Source organism: Macrotis lagotis, chromosome 6 (genome assembly GCF_037893015.1).
Source record: "Macrotis lagotis isolate mMagLag1 chromosome 6, bilby.v1.9.chrom.fasta, whole genome shotgun sequence".
NCBI lineage: Eukaryota > Metazoa > Chordata > Mammalia > Peramelemorphia > Peramelidae > Macrotis > Macrotis lagotis.
Window position 1 is genome coordinate 3,852,375 of NC_133663.1, and position 14,151 is coordinate 3,866,525.

The 14,151-nt window shown below is 42.5% G+C and overlaps 1 protein-coding gene across 7 annotated transcripts in view; it reads left to right on the forward strand.

Moving 5' to 3' along the window:
* Window positions 1–14,151, forward strand: part of LOC141490570 (putative cation-transporting ATPase 13A4) — a 195,360-nt gene that overhangs the window by 64,386 nt on the left and 116,823 nt on the right. For all 7 annotated transcript variants that reach the window (XM_074190622.1, XM_074190614.1, XM_074190617.1 and 4 more), the window contains 7 exons: window positions 2,085–2,164; window positions 3,165–3,207; window positions 4,701–4,810; window positions 7,180–7,276; window positions 9,042–9,114; window positions 10,574–10,748; window positions 11,599–11,789. In XM_074190622.1, coding sequence (XP_074046723.1) covers window positions 2,085–2,164; window positions 3,165–3,207; window positions 4,701–4,810; window positions 7,180–7,276; window positions 9,042–9,114; window positions 10,574–10,748; window positions 11,599–11,789 — 769 coding nt within the window. The remainder of the gene's footprint in view (window positions 1–2,084; window positions 2,165–3,164; window positions 3,208–4,700; window positions 4,811–7,179; window positions 7,277–9,041; window positions 9,115–10,573; window positions 10,749–11,598; window positions 11,790–14,151) is intronic.

The window sequence follows — 14,151 nt, forward strand, 5'->3', positions numbered from 1 at the left end:
GTTATTGTTTGTCCTGGGTTCTCAAAGAAGACCAGTGACCTCAGAAGATGATAGCATGATGGGCCCTGACTTGGATTTCTGTAAGACAGGGCTGTGCTAAGGGAAAAGGAAAAGCAGAGGAGGGCCCTCCAGCTTGGATGGATGTTTGTCTGGATACGGTGTCCTGTTGTACATGAAGGTTTCCATTTGTGGCACTTTTTTAATGTCCCAATCCTTTTCTGCCTGGCCTGTGATCATCTGACAGGTTTGATTCAGCTCAGAACAGTCCTTTCTTGGTTTTCTCCCATCTTAGCATAGAACCGCTATGTCCCTTCAGCCTTTTGTCTCAGTCTGCCCCTTCTTGTCAGTTCTAGTTGCCAAAGATCCTCAAATCCAATGTGAGTGCCAGACAAACTATCTAGACTTCCTAGGTCCAGCCAATGGGGTGATCCTGCCCTTCTCATTTTCTTTTAACTCACCCAAGGGAATGTCTCATGTTGAATGGAAATTCCCCAAGTCTGTGTGCTTTGCAGATATTAAAATGCTATATCAAGTTGGCCTTGTATTGATAGTATCCATTGTCATAGTGGGTCATAAAAGCACTAGTGTTAGAGTAAGGAGGAGCTGAGTTTGAATCCTGTCTCTGGCTCTTATTAGCTGTGTGATCCCAGGCAAGTCATTTATCCTCTCAGCCTTAGTTTCCTCCTCTGTGAGATGGAGTCACCGACATCTACGAATCAATATTTATTATGTACCTACTGTATGCCAGGATCTCTGCTGGGTGCTGAAAATTACAATCAAGGGGCGGCTAGGTGGCGTAGTGGATAAAGCACCAGCTTTGGAGTCAGGAGTACCTGGGTTCAAATCCGGTCTCAGACACTTAATAATTACCTAGCCATGTGGCCTTGGGCAAGCCACTTAACCCTGTCTGCCTTGCAAAAACCTAAAAAAAAAAAAGAAAAAAGAAAATTACAATCAGATGAGAGAGACAACATACAAACAGCTATATGCAGCATGAAGAGAAAATAATTAAAAGAAAGAAAGGACTGGAATTAAGAGTGGTTAAGGAAGACTCAACCTACCCAGAACAAGTTATGTTCATTCTCAACTTAATGCCTTTTCTCAGGCTAGTTGAGTCCAATATCTACTCCCCCATCCCAAGTTTCTTTGTTTTTCTGTTGCATTTTTCCAGATCCTATCCATCCTTGCTCAAGCCCCATTCTTTGAGTGAGGACTTAAATAAAAATAATGTTTGCCCTTCAGTTTTGAAGAAGACCACAACATCAGGGAGGTGATGTCATGACAAGCACATGAACTGGATTTGAGTGAGGAAGGGTTGTGCTAAGTCACCAGCCTCACTTTCTCCTCTAGAGCCATCTGGGTCCAGTGGTCAGATATGAATCAGGAGATAGCTATGGATGAGAGACAATCAGGCTTAAGTGACTTGCCCAAGGTCACGCAGCTAGTAAGTGACAGAGGTTAGATTTGAATTCCTGTCTTCCTGATTCCAAAGTCAGTACTCTATCCACTGCACCACTTAACTTCCTGTAGGACTTATAAGAAGCCAAGAGGGTCCATAGTCAGACTGAAGGAGGCAGAGCATTCCAGGACTGGAGGCCATTCAGAAAAAATGCTTGCTTGTCATGAGGCTCAAATGAGATAATAATATGTATTAAGTGCTTTGCCAACCTCAGTGCTCTAGAAATGCCAACTGTGATCCTAGTGATGCTACACAAATGGACTCAAGCCAGTTGGTCACTTGTTAGACATTTAGTATATACAGGGCCCCAGAGGGAATGTATGTTTTGGGGCCTGGTTTTTGTCAAAGGAGGGAATGAACTGTGTCTATTGGGAAATTCCCACTCTGATAAAATCATAAAATATTGATTCAGCGACATGTAGAGAGATTACAGATGATTGACACTTATACTCGGAAGTATGCTTATGAACAGAGTCCAAATCTCTATTTCAGTCCCAAGTGAAAGCAGATTAATTGCAAACATGAACTTAAATCTAATTTGTGCTAATCGCCAACCTGGTTTCCTGATGGGCATCCTTTTGCTTTCTTCTTTGATGTGATGAACCCTGTCCATATTTTTTAACAGGTCCTGATGAATGCGACAGTTTTTGCCAGAATGTCTCCTGGGCAGAAATCCAGTCTGGTTGAAGAGTTTCAGAAACTGGAGTAGGTTCTTTGCAAGTACAGGCTGGTGGCTGAGGCTGCCTGGGGCATTCAGGAAGCCACTGGTGTGGAGCCTCCCCCAACATGAGCTTTTCCTCAGGATCTCCTGCTCAAATAGAAAGCACATATAACGTTGAGTTAGGAGGTTGTGTGACTGTTGGAGCTCCCTGCCTTAATTTCTTAAAAGGGTTCTCTTCTGTCTCCCATCAGGCTCAGCATCCTCAGGAAGCACAATGTCCTATACAACATGAGACTTACTAATTGTCTTTGACTCAGCTGGGAAGGTGGACCAGCCAAGTATAATTTAGCTATGTTACGTTACTTGACTCATGCTACTGAGTTGTTGCTTTAGCACACACCTATTACACATGAGTCTCCCACTTATGCAGCAAACTCATTGGGTATCGTTACTCAACCCTAAAAAGTAGTTTGGGTCCATTCTGAGAGTTGGAAGAATGCACAATATAGCAGTGGTATGGTCCCATGTTTCAAGTTGTCAAGGTGCTTCGTGAGCTCTTGGCTCCTAAATTGGGGGCAAGAGATGGATTTAGTTTCATGAAAGATGATTCCAGGGAGAAGCTCCACTAGAGGAGCAGAGAGGGACTCTGGTGCTTGGGTTGGTCTGCCGTCTTTGACCTTCATGGTTCAGTTGTGCTCTCTGAGCTGGCTGCATGAGCTAGTTGGGGTTTTAACACTAGGCTGGTTGTCCTTGTGGCCCTGGTCTGGACTTGGCAGATTCATTTTCAGAACCCTAATTTTATAGCCAGGGAAACTTAGACCCTGAAGGCTTAACTGAATTGTCTGATGAAGCCCTCAATCAAAATAAGCTCACTGGTCAGATCCAGGCTTTTAGAATAACTCCCTGAAGAAAAACTTGGGGTTCCAGGCCCAAGCCTACTGTTGATCTTGTTATATGCTCCCACCCTAATATTTTTGAACTTGAGGGACTCCCAGACCAGGCTACTTTGGTGCTAAGGCTTCTACTGACTTTACCCCTCTATAGTTACTTTGTAGGTATGTGTGGCGATGGAGCCAATGACTGCGGGGTAAGTGGGGGCACTGTCCTGGCATGGTTCCAATCACAAGGTGGTGCTTCAGAGCCTTGATATTGCCATGTCCTTGTTTCCCAGGCATGGGGTTGATGGTTCCAGAGTTCTGGGTAGACAGTAACAGAGCTGGTCCCAATCAGGGCTTTGAATTTCCCTCTAAGAATTACTTATCCTCATGCCTCCTTTCCCATTGAAGCTTCATAAATTCAACTCAGTTGAAAGCAATTCCCTTCACTATCCCTAATTACTTTGTATTTATCTATGTATATTTTGTAATTTTTATCTGTGAGTTTATCTCCTATTTAGACTCCAGTAGAATGTAAGCTCCTGGGGGGGAAGTAAGACCTGTTCTTTTCTGACTTTGTATCTCTAGTGCCCATTACAATCCAGGTGCTTCATCTCTCAATTGATAAATATTACTAAGCACCTCAAGGCACTTTGTTAGGTGCTAGGGATGCTAAAAGAGGAAAATAAACCAGTCCCTGCCCTCAAGGAGTTTCCAATCTAATAGGGAGAGAAGATGCAACCCAACGGAGGCAAAAATCTGTCTCAAAGAGTTGGGGAAGATTTCTTGTAGAAGGTGGGATTCTAGTTGGGACTAAATTGATTTAAATTCCAACATCTAGCATCTGCTGTTAGTGACTCTAGAGTCTTTTTTGTTCCATGGACAATTGGCTTAGTCTGGCAAAGCTATGGATGAAACCCTTTCCCGCATGCTGTTATAAATGCATAAAATAAAATAAAATATATGACATCATAAGGGAAACCAGTTATACTGAAATACAGTTATCAAATTGATTTTTAAAAAAGAAGTCCCTAAGTCTCAGATTAAGCTGGACATTTTCCTAGGTCCGAGAGACAATGTTGTTCTTTAGTCATTTTTAGTCATGATCAACTCTTTATGACTCCATTTGGGGTCTTTCTAGGCAAATATGCTTGAAGCACTTTGCCGTTTCCTTCTCTGACTCATTTTACAGATGAGGAAACCAAGGCAAACAATGTTAAGGGACTTGCACAAGGTCACACACTAGTAAAAATCTGATGCTGAATTTGAACTCAGGAAGATTAGTCTTCCAGACTCCAGATCCCATGCTTGCTGAACTGCCCAAGTCCCAGAGATAACAAAGATGGAAATGACTGTCCCTGCCCTCAAGAAGCTTATATTCTATTGAAGGCAATGACATATATTGAAGGCAATGACTTGAGGGAGAGAGTGCTAATAAAGGGGGGAATCAGGAGAATCCTTCTATGACAGAAAGTCCCTGAACTTCACCTTCTGGGAAGGAGTAGACATTCTAAGGGGGCAAGGGAAGGAGAGAGAACATTCCAGGCAAAGGGTAGCCATGGTCAAATGGATGTTAGAGGAGAAGAAAAGAATAGACTGTTTCAGTTGGGCACCCACAATTACTGGTCCCCCATGTCACATGTATAGGAGACATATCAACGGATATAAGTTACATGTGAATGAAATCCAAATGTTTGCATTTCAGGCTTTGAAAGTGGCTCATGCTGGTATTTCCCTGTCTGAACAAGAGGCCTCTGTGGCTTCCCCATTCACCTCCAAAACCCCAAACATAGAGTGTGTGCCCCACCTAATTAAGTAAGTTGACTCTTCCCCAAATGCTCACTTTCCTTTGGGTTTTCAATCTGCAGCCCACATGGTTCTAAGGGGAAAGGTCAGGAAGCAGAGCAGAAGCCAGTTCAGGGGTTCCACTTGACAGCTCCAAAGCACATTGAATTTACCTGGGTGGCCATGTGCTGCCTTGTTCTAAAGAGAGCTAGGGAGAGATGGGAATGGTCCGAGATTTTCCATCAAATTCCTAGATCAAGGCCGAGTTTTTAGACTATTTTGCTGAATGTATGGGTCTTATTGTTTCTTCAATTATGTGAATTGATCATAAACACCAGAAGCATTTGGTTGATGGGGGGGGGGGGCTGCCCTCCTCTGAATTTCTAGGTGCTTGAAGTAGCTCAGAGGAAGAACCCATTCCCTCTCTAGGTTTTCCAATGATGTTTAAACTTTGATCCTCTGCCCACATCAGACTCTTGGCCCAAATTCCACTGAGATAAGTACTGCCATGGCTGCCGATCCAGATCCCTCTTTTACCATGGAACCTCAGACAGAGCTGGGGGTTCAGAAACCTAAGCAGAACTCTTATTTCTATCACATACCAAGGTTCTTGTTTTTTAAACAATTCTGTAAAGTCGGCAACTTGCAAATGACCATCCTTATACTAAATATCAAAGATGAGCTGACCGAGCTTCTTGGAGTTGGAGAGACTTACCTGAGGTCACATGGCTTCTTAGTTGCTTGTCTGGGTGCTGGTCACTTCAGCATATGATAGTCTATGAGTTTTGTAGGACTGTACCAGAATTTATCCTTGTTTCTATGGTTTTCATCAAGCCTGATCCCTGATCTCCCTGAACACTGGAGAGGAGGGAAGTTATGCTCTCTGCTGGGCTCCAGTCCCTCCATCTTTGTCTGGCTGCAGCCTTGGTCCCAAGTCCTCCAGAGTTCTTTCTGGTGCAGTGGCTTAGGCCAGAGTGGACTTCCCAGCAACCCAATCATCCAAGAGTTTCAGAGTTCTTGCTCTGAAGTGGGATCTGCATCTGGCTCTCTTCTATTTTTAAAATGACTTCAAATAGAATTCAATAGTGTCAGCAGTTGCTGAGGCTGCAGGTGAGGAGGGAGCCCCCAAGAGCCTTCATTAGAAATTGCATCATAAACATTTCCCTTTCTAAAAAAGAAAGAAGGGTCAAGATCTTTTCAAACTCTCAGCATCAGTCTCTCAGGTCAAGGGCCATTTGTCTTATTGTCCACAAGAATGGAATACCTGAATGGCATCCCCTTTGACCCAGTCCAAATGTCAACATCAGAGTTTGAGTGGTCATCCAAAGATGGAAGCATTCCTAAAAAGTCATTGCACAGAATAGACTTTGAGCTTCCTTGTTCATTTTACAAAGGAGGAAACTGAGGCCAAGGGAGCTTAGGAGACTCTGTAAAGGTCAAACAAGTACTAAGGAATGAAACCAGGAATTAAACCTGGGTCTAAATCTAGTATTCATTTTACCCAATCATGTCAACTCTTATCAATAACATTTTAAAGGATTAGATTCAGGGGTTTAAAAGGAGAATTTTCATTCTCCCCTGCAAAAACATTCACATTTGTGAAAATGACTATTATGTGTTTGGTCAAACCTACCATGGTGTGTCATAAGAAACAGAACCATGTGATCATAGGGCATGGGATTCTGGAGAATCCAGGAAACAACTAGAGTTCCCCAAGCATCCCCTTTCCTAGAAACCAGCTCTAGTCAAATTAATGATAACACATTATATAGCCTTTTATGGCCACTGCTTCAATTGGTTGGGGTGATAACCATTGTTACCCCCATTTTACAGATGACAATATGGAAGCTTCCAGGGATGCAGTTGGGGTCCCATGGCTAGTCACTGTTAGTGCAGGATTAGATATCAGGTCTTTCCTGACTCCTTCTCGTGCCCTTTCCACTGGCCTGTCTGTCTCTTTCTGTCATTACTACTCAGTTGCTAGATAGCCCAGCCAGAAATTTTTGACAGTAGCTCTGTGGTTGAGACAATAGGGATGAGAGATAGGGGAAAGAGACCGAAGTCTAGTCATTGCCCCCCTCCTACTCAGCTGGGCTCTCTCCTCAATGGCAGCAGAACAGTTGTCCTCAGGGCACAATGGCACCCATGACCCTCAGGCAGTTCCACAAAATCACATGACCACCACTTCAAAGTTAGAGATGTTGTCAGTGGTCTCTCTAGCCCAATTCACATTGCCCTTCTAGGATGAGGTCATGCTTGAGAAGAGGTCACTTAATCCTCCAGAGAAGAGGCCCACCTAGAACACCAGGAGAATGACCAGCCCACCTGGGTAGGTGATGTTTCAGACACCAATCTTGTCCTCTTGACTAACTGACTTCCCATTTCTTTTCCTTAAATAGGGAAGGACGTGCAGCACTGGTCACCTCATTCTGTATGTTTAAATACATGGCTCTGTACAGTATGATTCAGTATGTTGGCGTGCTCCTGCTTTACTGGGTATGACTTGGATCCTGTCCCCTTGGCCTCCTCCAGGGCAGTAAATGAATTCAGAGGATCTTGAATCTAGTAGGGACCTTGGGGGTCAGCTAGTCTGACCCATCACTGTTCAGATAAGGAAACTGAGGTCAGAGAAGGGATTTAGGATAATAGACTTAGGAGTTTAGAGGTTTCCTAGTCACAGAATCTGAGGTTTAGAATGGAAAGGACCTCAGCAACTACATTGTCCAACCCTCTCATTTTGTAGATTGGGATACTGAAGTCCACAAAGGTTATATGATTTCCCAGGATCATAAAGGTTTTACCCAGCAGTGGCAAGATATGAACCCGTGTTTTACATACCAAACTGTGCTCTTTCCACTGTATCATGATGTCTTGACTACATCCATAGTGGATTGGACTCACATGGATGAGAATCAAACATCTTTATGGATGCATTGGGAGGGATAGTTTGGGGCCACTCACTGTCCTAAACAGAGATCATTAAATGCGAGACTTATTAAGAAATCACAGTCCCTGGTACTATGACCACTTTTTCAAGACCTGCCCTGCAGCCCATCTCCCCACATTTCCATCACTGGTTCATCATGACTGGTTTAAATTTTTGTCCCTTTTCCTGCATATATGGACACTACAGAATTTCTCCAGGGAGGTTTACCTGGGAAGCAGTGTGAGTTAGTCTATTAGCTGGGTGTGCCAACAAAGCCATTCTGTGGGCATTGGACAGCCTATGCTTGGAGACTTCCTTGGATAGACCCTGAGATCAGCCTTGGTTGAAGTTATCTAAAGTAATCTATCTTCCATTCTTCCCTCCCCCTCCCCCCATAGACTCTGGACATTTGCATAAAAACAAATGCATCTTATTGGCCAACCATCTCATTTCTATTATTTTACAATAAACAAAGACATTTTCTTGAGACATAACCTGGCTTTCTTTGGAGCTCACCTCAACACCTTTTCTTCCTAACACTCCTATGTCCTCACCTTTAGATTTCTCTTTTTATTGGAGTTTGATTTTGAGCCTGACTCATGGATATATTCTAGTAAGTCTAAACTTTCATCCAAAAGCCATTTCAGCTGAGTTGAACTTTTCTAGATGATGAGGGTGGATTCAGCACATGTGGGAATTCCATTATCACTCTCCAATTGTTCACTGCATTTTCCAACCACTGGCCCTGGCCATGAAGTAGGGAGGTCATTTATTGAAAACATGAAAACATGACCCTAATTTTAAACAGGTTTAGGACTCCATTATAATAAAGGATAGTTGAAATACACTCAGCAGCCACTTGCACTCTTCTGGTCCCCACACCAACTTTGCAAAAACCTAACCATGAAAAGGTTAGTATTAGAGTTCCTGTTTTCCAAATGGTAAAGGAAAATGAGTTTTCTCCATGAAGTTTCATCCTCACTGAAGGCAGTGCTCTTGTGTGGCCCTGACACTAGGGCATGCTAATGACAAGGTGATACAAGAGAGGAGAGACAGAGCAAAGACTGAACTAGTCCAAGGCTTGCTTTCCATTCTATTCTTAGCAGGGTTTCATCTCCAAAGAAGGGCTCTACTCATTGACTCCAAGATGAGAGTGAAGAAGGGGGTGGGGGAGGATTGAAGAGCTTCTCTTGTACCACTTCCCTTGAAAATCTCTAGGCTAAAAATTAGCTGTTGTGTCTTCTGGAAACACATCTATCAGTTCTGATCAAGTTAGCGTTTTTTTCCCTTATGGCAAGAGATGGCATTCACCAATGTTTCCCTTTTTCTTTTCAGAAAACAAACAGCCTTTCAAATTACCAGTTCTTGTTCCAGGATCTGGCCATCACTACCCTCATAGGGATAACAAGTAAGCAACATGTAAAACTTTTTGCCTTCCATTTTCCCCCCAAGTACTACACTGTCCTATGGGGTTTCCTTTTCTTTAGTCATTGCCCTAGAGGTCCATCACACATGCAGTTGGGTTCCAGCTGGGCTGATTCTAAAAACAAGGGAAGAACAAAGGAGTGATCAAAAAGAAAAAAAGTGTACCAAAAATAAAGATGGGGAAGGGGTGGAGTACCCTGGCTGGCCTCTCTTGTTATTTTGCTCCCTACTCTGAAATACAGCTCATTGAATCCAATGGACTGAATGTAAGTTCCTTGAGGTCAAGGCCTACTTCCTTCTTTGATTTCAGATCCCAAAGCATAGTCTAGGGCTAGGCACATGGAGAAGCATTTCCTAAGTGATTTTGGTATTATAATTAGCTGGTGATGTAGAGCTGTGAAGGCAGACCTGTAGATGCCAAGGTACCTGGGTCAGTAGTGTGGGGCATGTGTGTGTGTGTGTGTGTGTGTGTGTGTGTGTGTGTGTGTGAGATGGTACATACAGCCTTGGCAGCAAAGGGAATCTTCTTAAGGGGGCATGGCTTCTAGGAATAGGGAAGAGACAGTTCTACTGTTATCTTGCATGGTCAGCTCTTTTGAATTTATTTGTTCAGATCTGGGCACCTCAACTCATGAAGGATGTTGATAACCTGGAGTGTCTAGTGGAAGGCAGTCATAAGAGTGAAGGACCTTGAATCCATGACTTGAAAAAGAAGACTCATGGGCACAGGGAGTGAAGGAGGAGGTGCTGCTGAGAGGCTGTATAGAGCACTGGATATGGTGTCAGGAAAACCTAGGTCCAAATTCTACCTCTAATACTTATTAGTGGACAAGAGGCATTAAACAAGATGACCTCTAAGGTCCCTTATTGTTTAAATCCATGATTCAATGAAAGTTGTGTTCAAATAGCTGAAGGACTGGACCCTTTTGGTCTTACCCCAGGAGGCAGAATAGGGAAGAAAGGGGGCAGGTTGCAAAGAGGTGATCTTGAGTTGCAGGCTAACTGAAAGCTTCCCAATCCTTGGAGTCATCTGGAGGGGGTTGAGGATGTATGTTTAGCTAGGAATTGGATAGAAAGTCTCTTCCAAATTCTGCAATTCTGTGAAACCTGGAAAACTTGGGAGTTTGACATTCCCCTGATGCATGTGTCTGGTTAAATTTTTTAAAATATTAAAAAAATTTTCTTTTTGTTTATCTAAGGCAATTGGGGTTAAATGATTTGCCCAAAGTCACACAGCTAGCCAATTATTGTCTCTGAGGCCAGATTTGAACTCAGGTCTTCCTGACTCCAGGGCTGGTGCTCTATCTACTATGCACCTACCTGCCCCTCTGATTAATTTTGAGGAAAAGAAATGGTCCTTTTGTTCTATTTTACAAAGGAGAAGGCAGCATCTTTTCCCCATCCTGAGAGGATTCAAAGCTTTTCTCCCTTTTATCTTTCAGTGAGTTTGAATGGTGCCTACCCCAAGTTGGCTCCTTACAGACCCCCAGGCAGGCTGGTCTCCCCTCCTCTGCTCTTCTCTGTGCTCCTCAATGTACTTTTCAGCCTGGTGATGCACATGCTGGGTTTTATTCTTGTTCGGAAGCAGCCCTGGTACTCTGCCACTGATGTCTTCAGGTACATCTTTATTCAATGCAGTGCAATATAATTCAACAAAACTCTTTCAGTATCTACTGTGTGCTAGATCCTAGGACAGGTACTGGTGATACTAAGACAAAATGGAAACAATTCCTGCCATCAGTAAGCTCCCATTTTACTTTGAGGAGAAGGATGGTTGTGACAAGAGGTAGCCATGGAAGTAAACCCCAAAGTGGATCAAAGTCTTTTGCAGAGGGAGAGAGTGCTAATAGCCAGGAGGATCAGTATAGGCTTGTGTAGGAGGTGGCTTGGGACCTGTGTCTCATGGAAGCTAGAACACTGGTTTCAAGAGACAGAGATGTGGAGGAAATCTACTCTAGACATGGGGCACCCCTTTGGCAAAGTGGGAAACAGACTATCCTGCTTGAGAAACACCCAGCTTCTTAAGTATGTACTGGGTAGAAGATAGTATGTTAAGTAAATTGAGATAGAGGGTGGGAAAAGTAACAGTTCCTATCCTTAAGGAGTTTCTATACCTCTCATCCTAGGCAATTAGCATGAGTATAGAGGTTGGAGAGAGAAGCAGGAAGGGAGACTTTCCTAAAGACTAGCTCCTCTTCTCTGTCCAAGTTCTTGTACTGGTCCCAACAATTCCTTGTCTTTTGAATCCTGATGACCTCATTCTCTGACCTTCTCCTTCTCTACCTATTTGCTGTTCATTTATTTTTAGTTACAAGATCAGTCTTATCTCCTCAGCAGGGTCTGATCTTCTTGAAGTCAAGTTAGGGGTCTTAGAAGCCTTGCTTTTTATCCTGGCCACTGGGACAATGCCCCATCATGCTCTTTTTTTAAATCAGTTGATGAGTGTTTCTTCTGGCCTTCATTTCAGTGCCTGTTCCCTATCAAAGGGAAACATCTCCAGAACAACTGCTTCACCCATGATATCAGGGAAGGTTGGCTCTGACAGCTTCATGAGTTATGAGAACACCACAATCTGGTTCTTGGGGACCATCAACTGCATCATTGTTGCACTTGTATTTTCCAAAGGAAAACCGTTCAGACAGCCTATTTATACCAATTGTAAGTATTCTTGAACTGTCCATTCACATGTCTAAACCACAAAGAGTTCCATGACTATGCTTATATCACAAAGGTGTTTACTATGGCTTATGGTTTGCAATAAATTCACAAATAATGAGCAAATAAGCAATAATTTCTCTTTCCATTTCTGAGATGAGGGATCCTCATGACAATTATCCTAACCATACTGATAAAGAGTTTAATGACTTAATACTTCCAACATTTTTCCTTAAACAATATACTTGCTGGGGGGCAGAACCAAGATGGCAGTGTGAAAGCAGCATTTCCTGGGAATTCCTTTCCCCAAAACTCCAAAAGCCAAAAAAAATTATGACGCTAGCCAAAATTTAGAGGGGCAGAACCCACAGAAAGACTGAGTGATACATTTTCCCAGTCCAGCTAATGACTTTGTAAGAAATCAGGAAGAAATAAAACTCTTCCAAAAAAGCCAAAAATTGGAAAAAATGTAAAATATCTCATTGGAAAGACAACCAACCTCAAAAAACACATCCAGAAGAAATAATTGAAAAAATAATTGACCTACCTGAAAGCCACGACCAGGAGAAGAGCCTAGACTTCATTTTTCAAGGAATAATACAGCAAAATTGCCCTGAGATCCTAAAAGCAGAGGGTAAAAATAGAAATTGAGGGAATTCACAGGTCACCTCCTGAAAGAGATCCCAAAGAAAAACTCCCAGGAATATTATATTCAAATTCCAAAGCTCCCAAATCAAAGAGAAAATTCTACAAGCTACCAGAAACAAACAATTCGACTACTGAGGCTCCATAGTTAGGATTATACAGGATCTGGCAGCATCTACATTAAGGGCTCATCGGACTTGGAATGTGATATTCTGGAAGGCAAAAGATCTTGGTTTACAACCAAGAATCAACCACCCAGCAAAACTGAACATCCTCTTTAAGGGGAAAAGATGGACTTTCAGTGAAACAGGGGACTTTCAAACTTTCCTATTGAAACAACCAGAGCTGGACAGAAAGTTTTATCTCCAAGCACAGGACACTGGTGAGCCATAGAGGGGGTGGGAGAGAAGGACTAACTAGGAGGAACTTAATGATATTCAACTGTTTGTATTCCTGCACTGGAAGAAGATACTGATAACTCATATGAACTTACTCATTTATAAGCGCTGTTAGAAGGAGCATGTATAGACAGGACATGGGAAGGAGCAGAATATAATGGTATACTAGAATAAAAAGATGGAGTCAATGGGTGATAAAGGGAAGTACTGGGAGGAGGGGAAAGGAGATGAAGAAGAAGCTAAGAAATTTCACATTAGAGAAAAGAAAAAGCTTTTTCAATGGAGTGGAAAGGGGGAAGGCAAGGGGGAATGAGTGAGCCTTCATTCTCATCAGAAATGGCTCAGAGAGGAAATAACATACACACTTAATAGGGTGAGGAAATCTCTCTTAAACTAGAGAAAACTGAGAAGAAAGGGATGGGATAAGGGGGAACAGGGGAGGGGAAGGGTGAGTGGGTGATAGAAGAGAGGGAAGACTGAGGGAGAGGGTACTCAGATACAACACACTTTGGTACAGGACCAAGATGAAAGGAGAGAGAAAATAGAATAAATGAGAGTGGGGAGGAATAGAGTGGAGGTACAGCTAGTAATAACAACTATGGGGAAAATATTGAAGCAAATTCTCTAGTGGACTTATGATAAAGAAAGCAACTCACCACAGAGACAGAGCCATTGGAATCTGAACACATACTGAAATACATTTTTTTCTCTCTTTCACTATTCTTGAGGTTTCTCATCTTCTTGTGGGGAGAGGGGGATGTTTATGTTTACTCATAACAAAATTATTGTAATAATAGTAATAATTAAAGTTCACTTGCAAAAAAAAATAAAACCAATGTAGTTGCAAAAAAATTAATATACTTGCTGAATCCCAAAACAGAATGGACCAATGATTTCATCAGCATGAGGGATTCCTAGGACAGGATCTCCTTCCATTAAGTCTATGACTAAGTAGATAAGACCTAAGGAGTTACTGGAGGCATCTAAAGACAGAAAGACTCACAGACCTAGAATCATCAGTATAGGGCAGGAAAAATATCTAAAAGGTTATGTAGCTAACCCCCTGCCACCCTACCCCATTACCACCATTTTAGAAATGCAATCTACCTTGGTAGGTGGATATCCACATGGATAAGATCATAGAACCTAGAAATAAGGAAGCATATTTCTTTTTTAAAATTCAAATATGAGTGATACATTTTCCCAGTCCAGCTGGTGACTTTTCAAGAAACCAGGAAGAAATATGGATAACTTTGAATTATTTCTAGAAAATGGTAAACAAGAGTGTTGCAGAGGAAAAAGAAAGGATTAAGATCATGGAC